Here is a 13822-nt window from a genome sequence, read left to right on the forward strand (position 1 = left end):
AGTTTGGCTTCTTTGTAAGTTGTTGGTTAGCAATAAGCAAAGTAATTACATTATTACTTATGGACATGTAGGTAATTAGGTACTTATTAAGCCACTTAGCTATGCCATTAGTGAATTAGTGTCTTTGTGATCATGTTTACAAAGAGTGAAAGCATGTGTGTGTTCATGTGTGTTTGTTTACAGGTGATAACAGGACCTATAACGGTTACTGGAACGCTCCTCTGCTGCCTCATAAGAGTTATGGGATCTACTACCAGGCAGTCAGCACTGCTAACGGGGTGAGTACACCTATGCTCAGGTAGCACACTGATGATGTCACAGCAGTGTAGATTTGCTTCATTGTTCATTTACATCTCATTCATATCATCCGTTTTTTTTTTTTTTAATGTTTGTGCTGCCTTCATGGTCCTGTTGTCTCGGTATTAAAAACATCAAAACCTCAGATTTGATCAAAGCTTAAAACCAGAGGAACCTGAGCTGTAGTAAAAAGTGAACAAGGCTGTAATGTCAGGAAAACCTTGTTCAGTTTTTGTGAAGCCGTGGTTCCTTTATTCCAGTTTCAAACCTTCTGTTCGTCAGGCAGGAAACCGGGGCTGCATTTAAGGGGGACAAATGTCAGGACGTCCAATCACAGTGTGCAGCGGCCCGGCTCCGCACGCTGTGACACGCTCACACGTTTGCTCTAACAAAGCGTTCACTTTACTCCACGAGACTCCGTCCTGCTCTCCCCTCACTCTTTTTGTTCTTTCCGTCACAAAAACCAGAGGAGCGAAACAGAGACCGAGCTCACACTGAGATATCAACAAAGCCTGACCCACACACACACACACACACACACAGACACACACACAGACACACACACACACACAGAGTTTAATAGGAGATAGTTCCAGCAGCCTGACCAGTGACACTAATAGGCTGCAGTGGGGGTTGTGTGTGTGTGTGTTTTATTCGCATATGTGTGTAAAAGAGAGATAATTGTTCACACACACGTTTTATTGTGTTGTGTGTTAATTATTGACGCTTGGAGGTTTAATTGGTGTGTGTGCTGAATAATGCAGCAACAGTAGTGCTTTTTACTGTCGCCACACCGCAGAGACTCACCGCTCAGTGTGTGTGTGTGTTTGTGTGTGTGTGTTAGTGTGTGTGTGTGTGTGTTTGTGTGTGTGTGTGTGTGAGCATGAATATTCATGAGCTCTTCTGGTTAATTTGTCGTCAGTTTGTTAAAACCAGAAAGACACAAGATGTTCTCTCTCGCCTTTCACCAAAACCTCTCTCTCGCTCAGCGTTTGTGTGTGTGTGTGTGTGTGTGTGTGTGTGTGTGTGTGTGTGTGTGTGTGTGTGTGTGTGTGTGTGTGTGTGTGTGTGTGTGTGTGTGTGTGTGTGTGAGTGTGTGTGTGTGTGTGAGTGTGTGTTTTGCAGTGTGTGGCAATGTGCGAGCAACGTGTGTATCTGTGTGTGTTGCTTGTTAAATGCCAGCACAGGCACTGATCCACAGCCATTTTCCTTCTGTCCGCTCTGTTTATGACAAGTGTGTTCGTATGAGTGTGTGTGTGTGTGTGTGTGTCTGGAGAAAGTTGCTAGCTGTGACAGCTAATATGTCCCATTTGTGTTGAAACTAATTAGTGTTTCTCTCCAACAGGAGACAAAGATCGACTGTGTGCGGGTCGCCACTAAAGGTGAGAATATTCAGTGTAGTTATTGCTAATGCTAGCATTAGCATCATCAGATATCTGGAACATTCACCTGTTTACAAAAAACATCTCCACCAACTTCTGTTGGACCAAAGTGAAGCCAAAATAATCCTGAGTCTAGTCTAACAAATCTACCTTTACCTTGTTGCTAAAGTCTGGTATCTGAAATTTAATTGCACACAGTGCTTCAGGAGCCTCATTGGTCAACGCAGCTGTCAACTATGGCCTTTGAGTGGAGGGGGTTGGGTCACTGGCTGAATTTAAAGATCAAAGACTGATTTATAACTTTGATCTTGCAGTTGTGAGAGAACATTCAAAACTCTAAAAAAAAAAGGCATCTAAAAGAAAAAATCTGATCTCCTTCGTACCCCTTTATCCGTAGCATCAAATTACAAATTCAGAGAAAAGCTAAAAAAAAAGAAAATGTGACAATAACTAACTTTAATGGCAGAAACAAAGTTTGACAAATTTTATTTGACCCAGATTTGAGTGTAACAGTTTAACTTATTTCCCATTTGCTAACATGGCAGAGGCGGAGCTTCTGACCTATACTGCAGCCAGTCAGCAGGGGGCACTGTAGACAGTTTTGGCTTCACTTTAAATGAATTGTCATGTTGCTCTTCTTCTTGCAGTCTGTATTCTGACCCAGACTTTATGTTTAACTCTGTTGGACTGGATTTTAATGTTAAAATAGCTGCTAGCTAGCCAAACAGCACACATCCCATTCCGTGTAATGAGACACAGATGGCAGTTAGCTGTTGTGGCACGAGGCTAATGGTTAGCACACTGGTCTCATCCAGACTTATAATGGCTCACAGATGGCTGCTCGCTCTAGACAGCTGTCCTTCACTCTGTCCGTCTGTCCAGCAGCAAGAGGACACACTGATGTCCTCTGCACTTACACACACACATACACACACACTGAACTCAATGCTACGCTAACGCTAACACAAAGCTAATGACTGGAACTCTATGGCTGTCCAGAGAGCTATTTAGCACTGTAGCTAAACAAGCTAAAAACACTGTTATCTCCCCTGATGAACATCCAGGACGCACACACACACTCCCGCACACACACACACACACACTCTGTAATTGACTGTTCTGGCTTTAATCAGCTTTTATTGGAGCACAGTTCTGGTGGCTAACGACACCAGATGCTGATTGGCTCTGCTGGTCCCCTGGCACCTGTCAGTCATGCTGCAGCAGCCAACCAGATCTCCCATGGGCCCCCTCCCCTCCCTTCCCTGCCTCCCCTCTTCCCTTTCAGAGTACCCACGATGCCTTGCAGCGCTAACAGTGTGCAGAGCTGATGTGAATGTAAAGGAGAGCTGAACGTCTGCTGAATGTTAACCCCACAGTCAGCACAAAGAAACACAGATACACGCTAATGATGCTGCTTTTATTCTGAAGGAGCACACGCAAACACACAAAATTAAAGCACGTCGTATGGGCGTGGAAGGACGACACACACTGAATATAAACACCGAGATGTGTGTGATATAATCAACCTAACACTTAAAGATTACTTGATGATGATTTACATCTGTAGTTTCTTTAGGATTTATTGAAAATACACAGAAATCATCAGCAGTTTCCATCAACGACCAGCTGTTCTTATAGCGTTTTATCCTCCTGTAACTACTGTTAAAGCAGGTATTTTAAAGCACTTAAGAGCACTTACAGCAGCATTTTCCCCTAACAGTTTGGTATGGTACACAGATGGTTCCTCTATTAAAAGTTGGGAATGTACCAAAATAATAACACATACTGTTCTGCTTTTTTGGGACTCTTCTGTTGGAGTCCCCAGAGCACTGATCCGACCCTAAATGTGCAGTCAGACACAATGTAATATATATTTATATATCTATACACACAGTAAGCTGGTGTTATATGGTCAGTAAGTTTATGCATATTTATGAAATAGGACCTCTTTTTTGAGGTGAGCAGAGAGGGGGGCTCAGAGGTGGATGTAAAAGGAGATTGGAGATTACACAAGACCACTCTCTGTAACTTACTGTCATAAAACAATCATCAAAGTTATCCATAGCACTATGCCAGATACTTTTTTCACCAAACAACTCTCCTGAGACATAAAGCCCTGTGTGAAAACAAGGAGAGTTAGCTGATGCAGCGCCAACATAAACCACAGTATCATCAGCGCATCATCGTGCTGTCTTTTGATCAATATCTCTGCATGGTTTTTGGAAAATTAGACGTATATTCTCTCATCTTTTGGTGCATGAGACACTTTCAAAACTCACCGCACACAATGGAGGACTGAACAGTCTGATATGTCGCCAACTCACTTCCTGAAGGAAGTGTCCAAGTGTACAAGTTGCTGTGGAAATGCAAGCAAGATCAGGATTAACTGTACTGATCCGCATGGAACCAAACAAGACCGCCTGGTGGCACCGCACAGGCTCCTTCAGCGAAGTCTTGGGTTTGATTTCGTCTGCTCGTCTCTGATCAAACAGTCTTTAATTACTAATGTCTGATGATTGATTGGCTGATTAACAAACTTCTCTTTCAGGTTTTCTTCTTCTGGGGCTAAAAAACTTCCTGTGTAACTGAACGCTCTGCTCTCCTATGATTAGTTACAGGTGGTCTTTCAAATAGAATTTGGACAGGGTGAGCAGAACCCTGATCCAAAGAGAGCCCACACAGACTCTAATCTTAACATCTGAATACATAATTAATCTGTAATGCAGATAGTTTTTACATTATGTGGTGGTAAAATATTTATTTCTGCTTCTATTTTCTATCATTCCTCATCCCAGGAGGAAAGCTGATCATTAAGAACATTAAGTATGACTAATTATACAAATTAGTGAGTACACATATAGTGCATCATATATATTTCATGTGATACTGTGATGTTAAATGGTTTGATTAGAGCTGATAACGACCAACAGGAGAGCAGAGACCGCATGTTACTAATTCTTCTGCTTCAGTAATAACACACTGCTGCTGCCTGTCTCCTTCTCTACCTGTCTTTCTCTCTGCATGCCCTCCTGGATGATTAGCTGCTATAATTGTCACCCAGCTCACCACGCCGTACATTCGCATCGCACCGGCAGCTGGCGATAAGCAGCTAACAGGTCAGAGAAAATCTGCACACACACACACACACACACACACACACACACACACACACACACACACACACACACACACACAGAAACAGAAACATATGTCTATAACTCAGCATTTGAGAAACTTCATCCAAACTTGTGCATTGACCATTAACTACGTTACCCACAGTACCTACCTTTTATGTTACCTGTGAAGTGACAGCATCCCACCACTAGATAGCAATGTTTTCACATCAGTGCTATTTTCCAAACTATTGGAATTGAGGAATAAAACAATAATCCCAAAATGTTCAGGAAGAGAAAAGTTGGCTATTTCAAGAAAGATGGTAAGGCGGATATATGTTTGTGCTTCATGATGAAAATAATATGTCTTGTGTGTTTTGAGTAGTAGTGGGAGAAAAAATTGGAAAAATTGATATTGCAGGATTTTTTTGTTTGACAATATCAAAATCAGTGTTCTTTGTCAAAAAATCTTTTTTTTTTTTTTTCAAATTTAAATTCTTCATTTCAGTTTTTGTTTATAAACTGGATTGGATAAGTGAGTTACCACTTTTCTCCAGCAGAGGGTGTAATGTTTCTCTTTGACTCACATGATGTGCATTTTTATGGAAAAATATGGGTCCTGATATATTCTGTAGACGTCATTATTTAACTTTTTCACATGGTCTGGTGTTAAAAAAGCAAACTAAGAATCGCAAACAGAAATACTGATGAACCGCAGTTTATTTTTTATTTAACCTTTATTTAACCAGGTAAAAAACCCATTGAGATCATGATCTCTTTCACAAGGGTGACCTGGCCAAGAGGTCAACAACACACGTCATCGTAAAAACATATTGTTAGAAACAGTATACAACATAATAGTGATTAGAAATAGATTTTTTGGTGAATTATAGAAGTGCAGGAAGGGGCAGAAGATTATTAAACATACATAGCTGTTCAGAAACACAGACATTGCTTAATGGTTTCACGCTGTTTATCCATCAACAAGGATCCATCAAAGATTGCAGTTTGAATTGAATTGGCACCCCTGAAATCGTATCGAATCGAATCGCGAGAATAGCATATGGTCCCAGCCCTAGTTATGAGACCACTGTGTTTGTTAAAGGGTACAATCTACGCCGGCATTTTGACACCAAACATGGAGTTAAGTACGCCAAAGTGGGCCTTCAAGAAAAACAACAAATGCAAGACTTAAATTGAAAACTGCAAGCGCAGCAGGATATGTTCAAGAAAGCCAAAAACCTTTTGAGAGGGTGCATGTTTTGTGTAGTAGTTGCATTTGTTTTACATTACATTTAGTTACATTAAGCTACATGTTATATTGTTTTACAGTTACATCTGGCCCTTTGTGGGAAACCATTATGCTGATGTGGTCCTCAGTGAAAATGAGTTTGACACCCCTGATCTAAACCTGCATAGACACCTGTCAGTGCTCTTAGTGGTGTTGCACACTGGTTTCCCAAAGATGGAGGGAGCTAAAATAAAAATGTTGACTCCAACCTGTCAGTCAATAGAGCAGCGCCTCTAAAAATGAAAATCTTTTTGTCCAATTTTCTTCAAAACAGACAGGTTCTCCATAAATTCAGCCTGTGCTGTTGAAATGAATAGAGTAATTAAGTGTCTTGTCCTGTTCTTCGATTTTTGGAGGAACACTCCGGAATGTTGGGTTCCAGAATGGTGGGTTCCGGAATGTTGGGTTCCGGAATGTTAGGTTCCTGTGAGGTTAAATTTGTGCCATCAGAAACTAAATTTGAATTAAGATATTGAATTCAAAAAAGCATGATGTGTAATGGAATTTAATGTTTTGAAATTGAATTAATTTTTTTAATTGAATTAATTTTTTATTTGAATTTGAAATTGTATCTTACCGATGAAAATTCAGCTCTTTTTATACTTTAAATTCAAAAACACGAAAATTTGACTGTTTTTGAATTTTTGAATTTTTAATATTTTTTTTAATTTAAGGTATAAAAAGTTGAATTTTCATAGGTAAAATGCCCTTTCAAATTAAGATAAAAAAAATTCAATTTCAAAACATTAAATTCTATTACACATCATGCTTTTTCAAATTCAATATTTCAATTAAAATACAGTTTCTGATGGCACAAATACAACCTCATAGGTACCTCAGTGCTTTGAAGTTTCTTAAAGTCACAGAAGTTAAAATGCAGACACCCAGCAGCTTTAACCTGCCACTCAAGGAGGCCACGCTCCCTAATTCTCCCTCCACATTATAACACGGGGCTCTATTGGGACTGACTCACTTTTTGAGACTACCTCTAGTGGACACTTAAGGAACTGCGATATTTTTGGACCTGGCTTCACTTTTGAACAGCAGCAGTGTTAGCTTGATATACAATCAAAGCACGAAGTATCAGCAATAAGTATGTAGCTATATGAACATCCTGTTTGACTTTCACAATAATGTTATCCATTAAGCAATAAAACAATAACAACTGATAAGTGAATCACACTGATAATTCAGATACTTGATGCTACTTAAAATGTTCATTTCTTGAGTGAATGAACCATCACACGCCCAGAAGACAGTCAGAACTTTATCTTTCTTCAGATTTTACTAAACAAACACCAGAGGAGACTTTATTTTTGAAACTTTGGGCTCCTGACTGAGCTGCTGATCAACAAGAAGCTGATCAAACGGGTGGAGTGTTCCTTTGATTACAAACCACGCCTCAGTGTATGTCAGTACTCTGCATTGTTCACATTAAACTAAAGGTGTAGATATATCTAAATACAGGTAAGTGTGTGTGTTTGAGTGTGTGTGTGTGGGAGTGTGACTGTTGCAAGTAGATCTGAAGGTGAAAAGAATGATTTTGGTAATAAGATGCTTTTAAGGATGGTCTGAGATTTACCCTCTTTTTATCAATCTACAACAGACAATAGAACAGGTGGCGGACAAACAAGCACTCACACACACACACACACTCTCATACACACTTTAATTCACAGCTCACAGAAAATTACATTTAAATATTTACCAGCCTGAAGGTGGAAACTTTCCAATGACTGTTTATACACACATATACAACATGGCGTGTGTGTGTGTCTGTCACCAGCAGGCCTCAAACACACTTAACAGCTGTTCGCCTTGTATACACATATTAATACACACACTCACACACACATATGCCTCCCACTCAGCAAGACTGGCTGAAGCCCCGAAGCAGAAAACAGCTTCACTCTCACATAAAAACAGCTTCTCTATGGCCCACTGTGACACACACACACACACATACCCAAACACACACACACACACACACACACACACAAAGAGGCACACAAAGAAAAACACACGCACACACACAGTCGGATAAATTCAGTCTTCAAAGTGTTTTGATAGCCTTTAAACTGAAAGCAGCAGCTCTCTGTGCCTCCGAGGGGGTGAGAGTGTGTGTATGTGTGTGTGTGTGTGTGTGTGTGTGTGTGTGTGTGTGTGTGTGTGTGTGTGTGTGTGTGTGTGTGTGTGTGTGTGTGTGTGTGTGTGTGATGAAAGGATAAAGCGAGGTATCTGCTGAAAGTCGAGCTGGTCTGACCTTGAAGAGAGGAAAACAGAAGTAAAGCAGACGGTGGTTTTGCAGAGAATCCAGTTCCACTCAGATGGCTGGACTGGTTTCTGTTTGGACCAGTTTAAACCTAAACTGGGTTGGGTTCTAACCGTTCTGAGCGTGTCTAGGACCTGTCCTGGTTCCTTGTCAGACCAGTTAAAACATACCATAGATCCAGAATTGGCCAGTCGACTCGGTTGCTCCTGGTTTTAAAACCGTGTAGACCCGGTCCCAGCAGCTAAAGAATCAGAGCCCAGAGGAGAAACAGCTAAAATAGGGTTTAGGGTCTGATCTGGTTCTGCTACAGTCCAGAGCAGAATGAAGACTTGTTGAGGTTTGGGCAAAAAAAAGTCATAACTGTTTTTTTCATTCTGGTCTTGATTCCCACCTCTTAAAAAACTGACCTAGTTTTACTAGTAGGACTAGGTCCAGGATAGATTAGGTTTGACTAGTTGGACTGGTGAGACTTGGTCCAGTTCATGGTAGGTTAAAGCCTGTAACTGTGTAGACTCGTTTCTCGTCTAGGGGAGGTTAGACCTATTTGACCAGTTAACCCTGGTCCAAATCAGGGTATGTCAGAGATGTTTGACCTGTGAGACCTGGTCCAGATCAGGGTAGTTAAGAGCAGTTTGACCTGTTAGACCTGGTCCAGGTCAGGGTAGGTTACAGCAGTTTGACTAGTCCAACCTGGTTCAAATCAGAGTTGGTTAGAGCAGTTTGACCTGTTAGACCAGGTCCAGATCAGAGTAGGTTTGACCTGTGAGACCTGGTCCAGGTTAGGGTAGGTTAGAGCAGTTTGACCTGTTAGACCTGGTCCAGATCAGGGTAGGGTAGAGCGGTTGACCTGTTAGACCTGGTCCAGATTAGGGTAGGTTACATTGGTTATGCCTGATCCAGATCATGGATGGTTAGAGCAGTTTGACCTGTGAGAACTAGACCAGATCAGGGTAGGTGAGACCAGTTTGACCCGTGAGACCTAGACTAAATCAGGGTAGGTTAGAGCAGTTTGACCTGTCAGACCAGGTCCAGATCAGGGTAGGTTAGGGTAGTTTTACCTGTTAGAACTGGTTCAGATTAGGGTAAGTTAGAGCAGTTTGACCTGTAAGACCTGGTCCAGATCAAGGTAGGTTAGGGCAGTTTGACTAGTCCAACCTTGTTCAGATCAAGGTAGGTTAGAGCAGTTTTTCCCCGAGAGACCTGGTTCAGATCAGGGTAGGTTAGAGCAGTTTGACCTGTGAGACCTGGTCCAGATCAGGGTAGGTTAGGGCAGTTTGACCTGTTAGACCTGTTCCAGATCAGGGTAGGTTAGAGCAGTTTGACCTGTGAGACCTAGACCAAATCAGGGTAGGTTAGAGCAGTATGACCTGTAAGACCTAGACCAGATCAGGGTAGGTGGTCCAGGTCCAGGTTAGGGTAGGTTAGAGCAGTTTGACTAGTCCAACCTGGTCCAGATCAGGGTAGGTTAGAGCAGTTTGACCTGTTAGACCTGTTCCAGATCAGGGTAGGTTAGAGCAGTATGACTGGTTCAGCTGGGTCCAGATCAGGGTAGGTTAGAGCAGTTTTTCCCCGTTAGACCTGGTCTAGGTCAGGGTAGGTTACACTGGTTTTGCCTGTTCCAGTTCAGAGTTTGTTAGAGCAGTTTGACTGGTTCACCCTGGTTCAGGACAGGGTAGGTTAGGCAAGTTAGTCTTGGGTCAGAATGGAGAAAGCTAGACTAGTTTGACTGGTCATACTGGTCCAGTACAGTGCAGGTTTGACAAGTTGATTCGATTAGAGTGGTTCTGTTTGTTTCAGTACAAGGCAAGTTAGACCATCAAGCCTGGTCCAGGTCAAAGGCAGGTTTGTCTAGCTAGTACAGTGCATGTAAACTGGGAAGACTTGGTCTCAAACAGGGCAGGTTCCAGGTTGTCCTTGCTCTGTGATTTTGTCAGAGGGTCTGTGTTCTGGATTTAACAGGTTCATACTGGTCGGTCCAGGCTCATTTAGTGACCACCTTAATCTGGACTAGGACTAGTTATCTTCATGACTGAGCACAAGCCTGGACTGGCCGGACTGGTCCTTTGCTGTCCTCAAGAGAAAGGGAGGAAAAGACGGAGAGGAAAAAAAGGTTTCAGTTTCTCATCTCCGTCATGACCAGTTTAACCACACACACACACACACACACACACACAAACACACGCGCACACACACAGTGACTGATAGCTGTTGTCAGGCTCTGAATGGAAAAGTGTTGTGGTCTAAATGACACACACACACACACACTCACACACGTATTACAGTGCTCGACAGCAACGTCTTGTCCTGAACGTTTCTCATCTACCAAGTCATCTGGAAGGATATTACACCTGGACACACACACATTCTCTCTTTCCCACACACACACACACACACACACACACACACACACACACACACACACACACAGAGCAGGTAATGGGTTTTCCATGGGACTGACAGCCCATCACATTATACAGTCAGAAGGACTCTGTGCTCTTCATCACTCATCTTCCTCTCCTGCTTGTCTGAATCAGGTGGTCCCCACTCCAGGAGCTGATTAGAAACCATCTGATTAAAAACCAGCAGATCAATAATTATTACATGTTGACGTCCATATTTTAATTATTAATTATCAAGATCATAATGAGGGGAGTTTGTTGTTCAGGTACTTTACGTAATTTATGAAAACATGCCTCCACGCTTAGTTATTGTTGGTTAATGGTTTCAGGAGCTGCGACCAGGAAACCAGAACCCGAGCAGGAGCAGCAGTCCGATCACACGGTGAAGATCGCAGGATCCGTTGCTGGAGTCCTGCTCTTCATCATCATCTTCCTTGGAGTCATTCTGCTGATGAAGAAACGGTAAGACTAAAATCACACACACACACACAAACACAGACATGTAGTTTTAGGTTTGGACCTGAATGTGAGATAAGGACTTTGCAGAAAAATAAATTAGTGAGGAGAAAAATGAATGTTTATGCCCTTTCTAAACAGCAGAGGGCGCTGTTTGCCTTCTGTCTGTAGCTGAGTAGAGGTGAGAGCTCAACAAAGATGAGACCTTCGTTCAGCATTTCACTTCTTATTTATGTCAGACTGACTTTTGTCTATAGACTAGAGGACCAGCGTTTCATAAAAGGGTCAAAGGTCAACAACTCTTCAGAGTCACAATACACACAAGACGAACCGCAGTACTGTACTCAAACTGTAAAAGTGCATCTACTCTACATGTAAATCTATACTGTATATAAACATCAAAGACACACACTCTCTCTCTCTCACACACACACACACACACACACACACACACACACACACACACACACACACACACACACACACACACACACACAGGGACAGTGAGGAAGTTGAGGATGAATAATGGAGCAGATTGCAGCAGTAATCACCATTAAACTATATGTGGACCGACTTTATTCTGCAACATCAAACACACACCCCGCTGGGACACACACTCACACACACACTATTATATGCACAGCGTGCACACACACACACACACACACACAGCCTTAAAGAGAGAGAAAAGCCTGTGTGTTTGGAGAACGTTGACGATAAGAGAGAAATTTAGATGAAAGACGGTTTTATTCTTTGTTTTTTTTCCTCTCAAAGTCGCCTCAAGCTGAATGGCTCCAGGCTACGCAGACACACACATTTATACTTCACACACACATTTACACTTCACACACACATTCCTATAAAGAGAGCATGTGTGTGTGTTTCGTATGCATGGCGCTCTGATCTTTGTAACAGATATTAGACAGAGAGAAGCGGTGGTTCGGTCTCTAATGAGCTTTTTAATGTTGACGGGGTGTGTTTGATTCCCACTCTGCCGGCAGATGGAGGTCAGACTCATTACAGAGGAGAGGAAACAGGAAGCTGAGTGTTAAACTCTGATTGGCTGCTGTTTGATCGCACACCATCACCCTTCCCCGCTCAGGACAGAGATCATATCAGGATGGGACTAGTTATTGTAGGACAGCGTGTTGCTTCACCCGCTGACAGGAGGAGGGATACGGAGCAGTAAATAATAAACAAATACTTAAAATAAACTTCATACGACTAACACAAGTAAAATAGAGTCAGAACTCAGCAGTTATTTAGTTCTAACTGTAATAATGATGCAACATAGCAGCCTCTGCTTCACAAAAATAAAGCCAAAGCTGAAGTTCCGGAACCTGCAGTTCTCTGAGTGTCCACTGGAGGCTGTCTCTGCACTGGAGGCTAACATTCCGGAATGTTCCAATCAAAATTAAAGGAACGGAACAGAATTCTGATTTCAAATGCTACTGACTCAAAGGGAGGGAGAATAAGGGGCGTGGCTAGATTATGCTAGATTATCCACCTAGTTGTCTTTTTCTAGGTAAGCAGGGAGCTAGTTGGAGCCGCAGTCAACACTTTTGCTTGTCAACATTTCCCCCCCTGTTTCTTTATTGGTGCCTGTGATGTGTGATGATGTATGTGAAGTTAAACTTTAATTGAAACTATAACAAGAGCCAGGCTTTCTTTCTCTGTGTCCTCTCTCCACACATTCTCCTCCAATCAGACGTGTCCCCTCCCCCTCACACTTTTATTGACACCCCGTAACCAGCCAATCACCGCTCTCCACTCCTCCACCTTCACGTATAATAGTTTAACTCATCTGTTCTGTTTTTCTCTCTGAGACATTAATCTGTTGTTCTTCCTTTTTCTGTTTTTCTGTTTTCTTTCCCTCCATTTCATCCCTCCCTCTGCTCCGCCCCCTCCACTCAGACGAAGAAATTATCACTCCTACACTTACTACCTGTAAGTAACCTGTGTGACCTTTGACCCCTCACCTGTAACATCCACCTTCACCTCAGCATCAAACATCAACACCTGAAATCCTGAAACCCTGAGCTGAGTGTGTCCTGCCTGTATCCCTGCTTGCCCTTCAAACCTCTGACCCCAAAACACAGACCTCAGCCCTGACCCTAAACCCCTGAGCTGTATCCTAAACCCTGATCCTGGTTCTAAACTTGTGATACTCAACCCCTGATCCCTAAACTTTAAACACTAATTAAAAAGTTTGGACCCCAATCCCAAAGTGTACTCTCCATAACCTTAACAAGTGTTGCATCTGTAAACATTCCTTCTGAGTCCTTAACCTTTGACCCTGACCCTAACTCCCAGTTTATGTCCCCCAAACTGAAACCCTTGATCCAAAACCCTTAGCATGGTACCCAACCACATGAACTTAAAACCATGACAAAAAATTAACTGTCAATGTAAACTCTTTACTCCTGAGCTTTGACCATCAAGATTTAAACCCCAAGTTGTGACCCATTAGCTTTGATGTCTGGGGTTTAACCTCTAAGGTTTGTCCCTACAGTTTTGACCTCTAAGCTTAAACTTTTTTGCTTTGACCACTGAGCTTTGACCCCTGAATTCTGTCCCCTAAGCTTCAGTTTTTGAGCTTTGACCTTTTTATT

The 13822-nt window shown here is 42.3% G+C and overlaps 1 protein-coding gene across 11 annotated transcripts in view; it reads left to right on the top strand.

Moving 5' to 3' along the window:
- Nucleotides 1–13822, top strand: part of LOC141807201 (receptor-type tyrosine-protein phosphatase mu-like) — a 127093-nt gene that overhangs the window by 78722 nt on the left and 34549 nt on the right. For 4 of the 11 annotated variants that reach the window (XM_074692998.1, XM_074692999.1, XM_074693000.1 and 1 more), the window contains exons 16-20: nucleotides 184–278; nucleotides 1643–1679; nucleotides 4721–4795; nucleotides 11084–11216; nucleotides 13125–13157. In XM_074692998.1, the coding sequence (XP_074549099.1) occupies nucleotides 184–278; nucleotides 1643–1679; nucleotides 4721–4795; nucleotides 11084–11216; nucleotides 13125–13157 (373 nt within the window). The remainder of the gene's footprint in view (nucleotides 1–183; nucleotides 279–1642; nucleotides 1680–4720; nucleotides 4796–11083; nucleotides 11217–13124; nucleotides 13158–13822) is intronic. The other 7 variants (XM_074693004.1, XM_074693006.1, XM_074693002.1 and 4 more) reach the window with 3 other exon arrangements.

The sequence above is a fragment of the Halichoeres trimaculatus genome, unplaced genomic scaffold (genome assembly GCF_033239565.1).
Source record: "Halichoeres trimaculatus isolate MK-OKI-2021-1 unplaced genomic scaffold, fHalTri1.1 fHalTri1_scaffold_18, whole genome shotgun sequence".
Taxonomy (NCBI): Eukaryota; Metazoa; Chordata; class Actinopteri; order Labriformes; family Labridae; genus Halichoeres; species Halichoeres trimaculatus.